This window comes from Myxocyprinus asiaticus, chromosome 46 (genome assembly GCF_019703515.2).
Source record: "Myxocyprinus asiaticus isolate MX2 ecotype Aquarium Trade chromosome 46, UBuf_Myxa_2, whole genome shotgun sequence".
NCBI classification, from domain to species: domain Eukaryota; kingdom Metazoa; phylum Chordata; class Actinopteri; order Cypriniformes; family Catostomidae; genus Myxocyprinus; species Myxocyprinus asiaticus.
This window is the reverse complement of record NC_059389.1, coordinates 676,642-687,500: the sequence shown is the minus strand read 5'-3', so window position 1 is coordinate 687,500 and position 10,859 is coordinate 676,642. Positions and strand designations below refer to the sequence as shown.

General features: G+C 40.4%; 1 protein-coding gene across 6 annotated transcripts in view; it reads left to right on the top strand.

Moving 5' to 3' along the window:
• gxylt1a (glucoside xylosyltransferase 1a) overlaps window positions 1-10,859 on the top strand; it is a 58,247-nt gene that overhangs the window by 1,283 nt on the left and 46,105 nt on the right. For 5 of the 6 annotated variants that reach the window (XR_007896352.1, XR_007896351.1, XM_051690274.1 and 2 more), the window contains exons 2-7: window positions 1-33; window positions 203-386; window positions 2,743-2,874; window positions 3,457-3,708; window positions 5,069-5,192; window positions 6,277-6,449. The exon at window positions 1-33 is cut by the window's left edge and continues 60 nt beyond it. Coding sequence is in view for 4 of the 6 variants with exons in the window: in XM_051690274.1 (XP_051546234.1) it covers window positions 1-33; window positions 203-386; window positions 2,743-2,874; window positions 3,457-3,708; window positions 5,069-5,192; window positions 6,277-6,449 (898 nt within the window). In the remaining 2 variants the exon portion in view is untranslated. The remainder of the gene's footprint in view (window positions 34-202; window positions 387-2,742; window positions 2,875-3,456; window positions 3,709-5,068; window positions 5,193-6,276; window positions 6,450-10,859) is intronic. The other variant, XM_051690275.1, reaches the window with a different exon arrangement.

Below are 10,859 nucleotides of genomic sequence, written 5' to 3'. Positions count from 1 at the left end.
TGGAAAGAACTGCTGTATGGATGCGGCTCTTAGGTACGCTGACCTGACCTGACCTCACCTGACCTCGGCTTTGAGTTTAGATCTAGAGTAGTAATGAAAAACATCCCTGCAAGGACTTTCGGCAGAGAAATGTGTCTGTTCTCCCATGCATATAATGCAGTCACCTGTGCCGTACCTGTGATCTGTTGTGTTTTGTGTGCAGGTACACTGTGTCCGGCAGTCGTGACCAGGAGCGTTTGGAGCCCGTCGGTCTGGCGGTGGTGGCGTGCGGCTCCAGGTTACAGGAAACACTCACCATGCTGAAATCTGCCGTTCTCTTCAGCCGCAGAGATTTGCACTTTTATATTTTTGCAGAAGACGAGCTCCACAACGGCTTCAGACAGACAGTAAGTTTCAGGAGACATGAATAAGGAGCGAAAAATACCACCGGGGTTATTATAGTTGTTCGTTTTTAATTCATTTTCAGTTTCGTATAATTTTTCATTCTGTTTGTGTAGTGTCCCTGAATATTTGAAGGAATAGTTCCACTAAAAATAAAGTTTTATTCTGACATCATTTACCCACCATTATGCCGGCTAAAATAAGCAAAGATATTTTAATGTCTGTTTGTCCAAACAATGCAAGTCAATGGGGTCCAACATTTTCAAGCTCCAAAAAGCACGTAAAGGTAATCCATACAACGAGGAATCCATATGACAGCTCAAAGTAGCTTAATCGAACAATGTATCATGATCGCACCAAGGAGACTAGCAGATGTCAAGATTTATAGTGAAAAATGAGTTATGTTTTTGTCTGTTTCTCACACAAAACCGATCATGTCGCTTCTGAACACATGGATTAAACCACTGGAGTCATACGGATTACTTTTCTGATGCCTTCATGTGCTTTTTGGACCCCATTGACTTGGATTGTATTGACCATGATGCATCATATCTCCAAAATACAGTGGCAATAAAAAGTATGTGAACCCTTTGGAATAAGCTGGTTTTCTGCATTAATTGGTCGTGAAGATGAGATCACATTTTATAAGTCACAAGTATAGACAAACACAGTGTGCTTAAGCTAACAACACACAAACAATTATAATCTTTCAAGTCTTTATTGAACACATCCCATTAAACATTCACAATGCTGTGGAAAAAGTAAGTAAACCCTGGGATTTAATAACTGGTCGATCCTCCTTTGGTAGTAATAACCTCAATCAAATGTTTCCGGTAGCTGCGGATTAGACCTGCACAACGTTAAGAAGGAATTCTGGATCATTCTTCCTCACAGAACTGCTTCAGCTCAGACATATTCTTAGGATGTCTGGTGGCTCTCTTGAGGTCATTCCACAGCATCTCTATTGGGTTAAGGTCTGGGCTCTGACTGGGACACTCCAAAAGGTGGATTTTCTTTTTTTGAAGCCATTCTGTAGTGGATTTACTTCGATGTTTAGGTTCATTGTCCTGCTGCATCACCCAACTTCTACTGAGCTTCTGCTGGCACACAGTCAAACTGACATTATCCTGTAGGATATCTTGATAAAGTTGGGAATTCTTTTTTCTCTCGATGATGGCAAGCGGTCCAGGCCTCAAAGCAGCAAAGCAGCCCCAAATCATGATGCTCCCTCCACCGTACTTCACTGTTGGGATGATGGATTCATGTTGGTGTGCGGTGCCCTTTTTATGCCATACGTTGTGCTGAGTGTCCTTCCCAAACAATTAAACCTTAGTTTCATCAGTCCACAAAACATTTTCCCAGTAGCGTTGTGGAGTGTCAAGGTGGTCTTTGGGAAACTTCAGTTGCACAGCAATGTTTTTGTTAGAAAGCAGCGGCTTTCTTCATGGTGTCCTGCCATGGACACCATACCTGTTTAATGTTTTCTGTATAGTAGACTCATGAACAGAGATGTTAACCAGTTCCAATGATTCCTTCAAGTCTTTATCTGTCACTCTAGGGTTCTTTTTGACCTCATTGAGCATTTTGCGGTGTGCCCTTTGAGTCATCTTGGCTGGACGGCCACTTCTAGAGAGAGTACCTATAGTACTAAATCATCTCCATTTATAGACAGTTTCTCTAACTGTGGACAGATGAATATCTAAGCTCTTCCAGATAACATTGTAACCCTTTCCAGCCTTATGCAAAGCAACAATTCTTGATCGTATGTCTTCTGAGAGTCATGGTCCACATCAGCAGATGCTTCTTGTGAATAGCAAACTCAAAATGTTTGAGTGCTTTTTATAAGTCAAAGTAGCTCTAACCCACACCTACAATCTCGCTTCATTAATTGGATGCCAGGTTTGCCAACTCCTGACTCTAATTAGCTTTTGTTGACCCCTTTAGCCGAGGGTTCACTTACTTTTTCCACAGCACTGTAAATGTTTAATGGGATGTGTTCAATAAAGACATGAAAGATTATAATTGTTTGTGTGTTGTTATCTTAAGCACTTTGTGTTTTTCTATACTTGAGACTTTGATTAAGATGAGATCACATTTTATGACCAATTAATGCAGAAAACCAGCTAATTCTAACTTTTTCTTGCCAGTGAATGTTTATTTGTGTTCCGCAGAAGAAAGTCATACAAACAATCCCTTAAAGTTTTATTTTAGTTTATTAGGAGTTATAAGTAGTTTAATACTGTATATATAAAGCTAAAGCTAAAATGAATCCTTGGATGTTTTCTTTCAATTAGTATTTCGAATTATTTCCAATATAAATAACAGTAATATCATTAACAGTAATAACTCTGTTGTGTTCAGTTGGACTCGTGGCCGGAGAGAATCCACTCAAAGTTCAACTACAGCATTTATCCCATCAGTTTCCCCAATGACAACAGCCGAGAATGGAAGAAACTTTTCAAGCCCTGTGCTTCTCAAAGACTCTTCCTTCCTGTGAGTAAACTGAGCAGTGCTTTGATCAGACAGGAAGCAAAAATCTGAGATTTATTTTTTTTATCCTGATTCCAGAATTCAGATCCATTTTAGTTGTTTGTTTGTTGTCTAAACAGCTAAAAAAAATAATAAAACAGCAGAAAATAAATGTTTATCCACCTCTGAAACGACTTTTCCTTTCTGTCATCAATTACATTACTTAAAAAAAAAAAAATACATTAACCAGTAACATCATGTCCTACTTAAGCCAATCAAATCCTGATGTATGAAGTTAAGCCCCGCCCTACATTATTTACCACTGAATATGCTGTTGCATGCAGAAGTACATCACTGTAGGAAGTTAAGATATATTTTCCTCCTTGATACTTCAGTGAATCTGAGAGGAGATTTTCAGGTCACTGCTTCCCTAAAACCGAATCCGGTGTGACGCTTGAGTTTGACTTCAGACACTTTGAAGTTTAATTTGTAATCCAGAGCAGAACTTTTATACAAATGTCTAATTTTTCTGCTCTCACAGAATGTTGTGAAAGTTCTTTGAAGTTTGAGTCGTGTCTGGATATGCTTTTATATTGGATTTTTCAGCTGATCTTAAAGGAAGTGGACTCTGTGCTGTATGTGGACACAGACATCTTGTTCCTGCGGCCGGTGGAGGACATCTGGAAGTTTCTCTCAGGGTTTAACAGCAGTCACGTGGCCGCTATGGCACCGGAGCACGAGGAGCCGCGGATCGGCTGGTATAACCGCTTTGCGCGACACCCGTATTACGGCAAGACTGGAGTGAACTCAGGAGTCATGCTGATGAACATGACACGAATCAGAGCCAAACACTTCAAGGTACTAAACGTGTGACTTCATTTATACAATGACATGCATCAGGAGTCGGACTGGGTCATATATTGAATATTCAGAACATGATGTTTACAAAATTAACACATTATTATTTGTGTCATCACGCAAGAAATGTTTTATGAAAATCTCCTTGTGACATTTTTATTATATTATATATATATATAAATTTCTTATTGGGGGTCCGGGTAGCTCAGCAAGTAAAGACGCTGACTAGTCAAAAGTTTGAATCCAGGACGTGCTGAGTGACTCCAGTCAGGTCTCCTAAGCAACCAAATTGGCCCGGTTGCTAGGGAGGGTAGAGTCACATGGGGTAACCTCATCGTGGTCGCTATACTGTGGTTCTCGCTCTCGGTGGGGCGTGTGGTGAGTTGTGCGTGGATGCTGCAGAGAATAGCGTGAAGCCTCCACACACGCTACGTCTCCGCGGTAACGCGCTCAACAAGCCACGTGATAAGATGCGCGGATTGACGGTCTCAGATGCGGAGGCAACTGAGATTCGTCCTCCGCCACCCGGATTGAGGCGAGTCACTACGCCACCACGAAGACTTAGAGCACATTGGGAATTGGGCATTCCAAATTGGGGAGAAAATCAGTTCAGAAGATCTTGCGCATTAGTCGACAACGGATGATGTGGTTGCAAATACTTAAATCTTAAAATGTTTAATTTTTATATTTTTAATATATTGAAATGTTTTTGTAAAAATATGTTGTTTTTTACTTTTGAATTGGTGCATATAAATGCAAGTGATTTAATTATCATTCTTACGTTTGTTTATTTAGTGAAAAACAGTGTAGAAAACATCCCTTGAATATTTCCAACATGATTTTTACTATATACTTATATTAAATAAATACAATTTTCTGTGCAACAGTGACTTTTTGGTTTACATGATGGTTACTCAAAATAAAATAAAGATTTTGAATGCCATCAAAAAGGCTAGGGACAAAAAAATATATATATAGATATAGAAACCTTTATTTATTTATTTATTTTAAGATTAAACATTTCAATTTCATAACAAAATTCCATCAGATTGAATTTTTGGAATTTTGTAATTAAATTGATATGCTTAAACCTTAAATGTATTTTATCTGAGTGTGTATTTATTAATATACTGTATATTTTTATATATATTTGTGATTATTCCAGGCCCAACCAGCAGATGTCACTGTTGTTTTTCACTGTTTCTCATATTTCCACATTACTGGAATTGTTTCACCGTGTCATACAGGAGAGAAATATGTGAATAAATCATGTTGGTTTGTGTTATATCAGCTGGACTGTGGTTTGAGTGAACACTACAGCACGAGTGTCATTCACAGTTAATGTGTGTGTTGTGAACAGAATGACATGACGACAGTGAATCTGAAGTGGTCTGATCTGCTGATGCCGCTGCTGCAGAAATATAAACTCAACATCACCTGGGGAGATCAAGACCTGCTCAACATTATATTCCATCATAACCCAGGTACATGATGTCATCTATACCGGAACACACCAGCTCAAACAGTATGAATAAAACTGTTGCCCATTTTTGAATGGATGGGTCTTATTTCACTGCAGAGCGGCTACAGAAATGTTACATAATATTAATTAGAGCAGTGTATCGATACAGATTTCGTGATTTTGACTGGAATCACAAGCTCTTGAATTTATTTTGATTCATAGAAAATTTGATTCAGATTCATTTGGGTATATTTCAGTTATAATGTCTATAATGTCTCTCTCAGCTAATGCTGTTAAAGGAACAGTTCACCCAAATATGAAAACTCTCTTATTATTTACTCACCCTCATGCCATCCCAGATGTTTGACTTTCTTTCTTCTGCAGAACACAAATGAAGATTTTTAGAAGAATATTTCAGCTCTGTAGGTCCATACAATGCAAGTGAATGGTGACCAGAACTTTGACGCTCCAAAAAGCACATAAAGGCAGCATAAAAGTAATCCATAAGACTCTAGTGATTTAATCCATGTCTTCAGAAGAGATAATGATAGGTGTGTGTGCCTGTTTAGTTTCGCTTTCACACATGAAAGTGAAAGTGTTGATAGTAAAAAATGACTTAAATATTGATCTGTTTCTCACCCACACCTATCATATCACTTCTGAAGACATGGATTAAATCACTGGAGTCTTATGGATTACTTTTATGCTGCCTTTATGTGCTTTTTGGAGCGTCAAAGTTCTGGTCACCATTCACTTGCATTGTATGGACCTACAGAGCTGAAATATTCTTCAAAAAATCTTCTAAAAAGAAAGAAAGTCAAACACATCTGGGATGGCATGAGGGTGAGTAAATGATGAGAGAATTTTCATTTTTAGGTGAACTATCCCTTTAAATCTACTAAAATAATATAGAAATGAACAACACGGCCCAAACCACACCGTTTAATTGTTATTTATTTAACAGATATAATGATGAACACAAGTAAAGCTAAAGTAAAAGATTGACTGTGGGATTTTAAGAATCGAAATCGCTCAGATGAAGATTGCAATCCGTTCTGAACACATAGGAGTTCATTAACTCTTTGTCCAACTCTTGTCCAACACAGAGAGTCTGTTTGTGTTCCCGTGCCAGTGGAATTACCGTCCGGATCACTGCATCTACGGCAGCAACTGCGATGCAGCCGAGCAACACGGCGTTAGCATTCTCCACGGCAACCGGGGGGTTTACCATGACAACAAGCAACCTGCGTTCAGAGCCGTTTATGACGCCATTCAGAAGGTGTGTTTCCTGTCTGAGGAATTGTTTTTGGATTATTAACATTTTAGGTTTTTATTCTATTTAATTGAAGGTTATTTTTCACAAGGTGGTGTAGTCTCTTAACATTAGAGTTTAATATAGTCTGGGTGAGATTTCATTAAGTGTGTTTGTGTAACCAGCAAATCTAATTAGACTCAGTTAAATCTAGTTAATTTGGGAAGGTCCTTTGGGTGCTGCTGACACACATTAGTGTGAAGTGTCATAACCTGGACGCACAGTGTGTGTGTGTGTGTGTGTGTGTGTGTGTGTTCTGATCCAACACGTTCAGTTTATCTGATTGGGTCTTACAAGCTCAACACTTCGACTCTCACAGGACATCACAGTGCATCTGTTGTAGACAAACTCTACTGACATCAGATGTGTTGTTGGAGTGAGTCTTTGTTTGTTTTTCCTCATCTGGACAGTTTTAGGTTGCCAGTTATTTTCCCAAATCCAATTGGCAACTTCAGGATTCGTTTGCAGGGTATGTTCGGCAGCACAAACTAATTATTTTTGGTATCTGCAATCTTGCTCCCAAAGCTGCTCAAACAGTGAAATTACTTGACGAGAATTATGCTGTAAACGATTTTAGCCATTATACTTCCACGAGACTGAACCGTTGAATTAGCCACGCCCCCTCTTTCCAAAACCACGCCCTCCAAGTATACCAAATGAGCTTTGAGACCGACATCATGCAGAAACGGTTGTTAAAAACAACTGCAGCAAAATAGCGCCCTCAGCTGACAACTGTTATGAACAACATGGCATAAAAATGGCATTAAGCCTCAATAATTCACTGCAACTACAATACTATGAGAACATGCCAAATGATTGACAGGCAGGGAAGTGTCATTGTCCGTGGACACGTTTTTGTTTGTTGTTTACAGAGTCTAGAGCTGTCAGAGAGACCGGTGAGATATCTCACAACACTTATATCTCTCAGGGAGTAGGCACATTTTTTACATACATTTCCATGATAAAAAAACAAAAAATGCTTTGAATCTGAAGTATAGAAATAGACTAATTTGATGTATGGGTGTGTATGTGTGTGTGTGTGTTATTTGTGTGTGTGTGTGTGCATGTGTGTGTGTGGTCATTATGGTCAGTATTTCTCTCGTTTTACAGGAAGTATTTGGGATTATTAACTCAATGAGATCTGTCACTATCACAGTCTCATGATTCTTTTGGCTGCATGAGGATCATCATTTCTACACCCACTGAAGTCACAAATGCACAACATACACAGACTTCTCATGAACGCATTCAATATTACACTTCAGTTTCATTTCATTTCCTGCAGACACTTTAGATGTTCAGATGGATAAATGGATTCATTAAACTGTATATGCATAAAGAAAATGAGTCCCGTTTTGGCACCGTTATAATATTGTGACTATTTTCATACATTACAGTAATGAGAATGAGATTTTTATATTACAGTAAGGTAAATTGTGGGGAAAGTGTGTTTAATTGTTGTGAAATTATCACAACGAAAAAATATGGAATTTCTGGGCCAATACGATAACCAATAATTTTACTTTTGACAGTTCATAATTTTACCTGACAGTTCTGGTGCTCAGTGCTCTGTAGTGCCGTCCAGAAGGCAATAGTTCAAAAAGGAAGTGTGCTGGGTGAGTGGGGTCCAGAGTGATTTTACCAGCCCTTTTCTTTACTCTGGATGTGTATAGTTCTAGCAGGGTGGTTAGGGGTGAGCCAATAATCCTCTCAGCAGTCCGAACTGTCCTTTGTAGTCCTCTGATGTCTGATTTCATAGCTGAACCAAACCAGACAGTTACTGAAGTGCAGAGGACAGACTCAGTGACCGCTGAGTAGAACTGTATCAGCAGCACCTGTGGCAGGTTGAACTTCCTCAGCTGGCGAAGGAAGTACAACCTCTGCTGGGCCTTTTTCACAATGGAGTCAATGTGGGTCTCCCACTTCAGGTCTTGTGAGATGGTAGTGCCCAGGAACATGAATGACTCCACTGCTGCCACAGTGCTGTTTAGAATGGTGAGTTGGGTTAATGCTGGGGTGTTCCTCCCAAAGTCCACTATTATCTCCACCATTTCCGTTTTGAGCGTGTTCAGCTCCAGATTGTTTTTACTGCACCAGTGAACCAGCTGTTCAACCTCTCTTATGTATGCAGACTCATCTTCATCTCGGATGAGGCTGATGACAGTGGTGTCATCTGCAAACCTCAGGAGCTTGACAGAGGGGTCCCTGGCAGTGCAGTCATTTGTGTACAGGGAGAAGAGTAGTGGGGAGGGCACACATCCCTGGGGGGCACCAGTGCTGATTGTACAGGTGCTGGAGATGAATTTCCCCATTCTCACTAGGTGTTGCCTGTCTGTCATAAAGCTGGTGATACACTGACAGATAGAGGTGGGAACCGAGAGCTGGGTTAATTTAGTCCATAGGAGAGTGGGGTTGATGGTGTTAAAAGCCGAACTGAAGTCCGCAAAAAGGATCCTTGCATATGTGCCTGGTCTGTCTAGATGTTGCAGTATGTAATGCAATCCCATGTTGACTGCATCATCCACAGACCTGTTTGCTCAATAAGCAAACTGCAGGGGATCCAGAAAGGGTCCAGTGATGTTCTTCAGGTGGGCCAACACCAGTCTCTCAAATGACTTCATGACCACAGACGTCTGAGCGACGGGTCTGTAGTCATTAATTCCTGCAATCTTGGGTTTCTTTGAGACAGGAATAATGATTGAGCATTTGAAGCAGCATGGGACTTCACACCGCTCCAGTAATCCATTGAAGATCTGTGTGAAGGTGGGGGCTAGCTGGTCAGCACAGGATTTTAGACAAGTGGGTGAAACACCGTCTGGGCCCTGTGCTTTCCTTGTCTTCTGTTTCCGGAAGACCCGGCACACATCCTCTTCGCAGATCTTAAGTGCAGATTGAGTAACAGGAGGGGGTAGGAGGGTGGTTGCAGGAGGTGTTGGTGTTTGTGTGAAGTGAAGGTCAGAGTGGGTGTGGGGTGTGTGACTGGGCTTTTTAAATCTACAGTAAAACACATTCAGATCGTCAGCCAGTTGTTGAATCCTTACAGAGTTGGGGGATAGTGTCTTGGAGTTGGTAATATCCTTCAGGCCTCTCCACACTGATGCAGGGTCATTAGCTGAGAACTTGTTTTTCAGCTTTGCATAATAGCTTATTTTAGCCACTCTAATCTCCTTTGTCAGTCTGTTTTTATCCCCACCTCTGTAAACATCCTCTTTGGCCTTACAAAGCTGCCTGAGTTTTGCTGTAAACCATGGTTTACTACTGTTGTATGTTAAATAAGTCCTTGTAGGGATGCACATATCCTCACATAAACTGATATATGATGTAACAGTATCTGTGAGCTCGTCCAGATTGGTGTCTGCAGCTTCAAAAACACTCCAATCAGTGCAGTCAAAACAGGCTTGTAGTTCCAGCTCTGCTTCATTGGTCCATCACTTTACAGTCTTTACTACAGGTTTAGTTGATTTTAGTTTCTGCCTGTAGATCGGAAGAAGATGAACCAGACAGTGATCAGAGAGTCCCAAAGCTGCTCTAGGGACAGCGCGATATGCATCCTTTATTGTTGTGTAGCAGTGATCACGTGTATTGCTGTCTCTAGTTGGGCTTGTAATGTGCTGTCTGTGTTTGTTTAGTTCACGTGTGAGATTTGGCTTGTTAAAATCTCCAAGAGTAATAATAAGAGAGTCCGGGTGTTGTTGCTCTGTGTCTGTGATCTGATCAGCCAGCTGTTGCAGTACTGCACTTTTGTGGAGAAAAATGTCCTAGACATGTTCTTGACAAGTTTCTTGAGATTCACCCAAATGTTCTCAGACCAAAAGTACAATTCTGTATCATCATAATCTCTGTTATTCCGCCTCTGATAAAATATAAACACATTGTCTTCATGTATACACCCTGTTATGGTCCCGGCAGACGTACTTCAGTGCTTGAATGTGTCTGACAGTAAAAGGCTTCAGTACGAGCACTCAAATGCCACAGAAGAGCTGTAAAATGTTTTACTACCACTGCTGCGTATGATTGGCTGGCAGTGCCCATCTTCCCGTAAATAAATAGGCAAATACGGTAAACATGCCCCTCATGGCCTGACATGTGCTCGATGAAGCCAGAGCACCTTTTAATGACCTCATACAGGGTCAGTAAGCCATACAAATAACTGCTTATAAAAGCGTTGATACACCCATATTTACTGTGAGAGCTCATTTATATTTGCCTGAATGACCGTATATGGAGTGATTGAGAGGTTGTGTGAGGCTAGATAGAAACAATCTGATTTACAGATGGTTCTGGATCATTTTTGGGGAAAGTCATGAATCTTGATTCCACCACTGATGTGTTATGAATCTAATCTGGAAAGGAAAAACCCATGAATATGTAAATAGA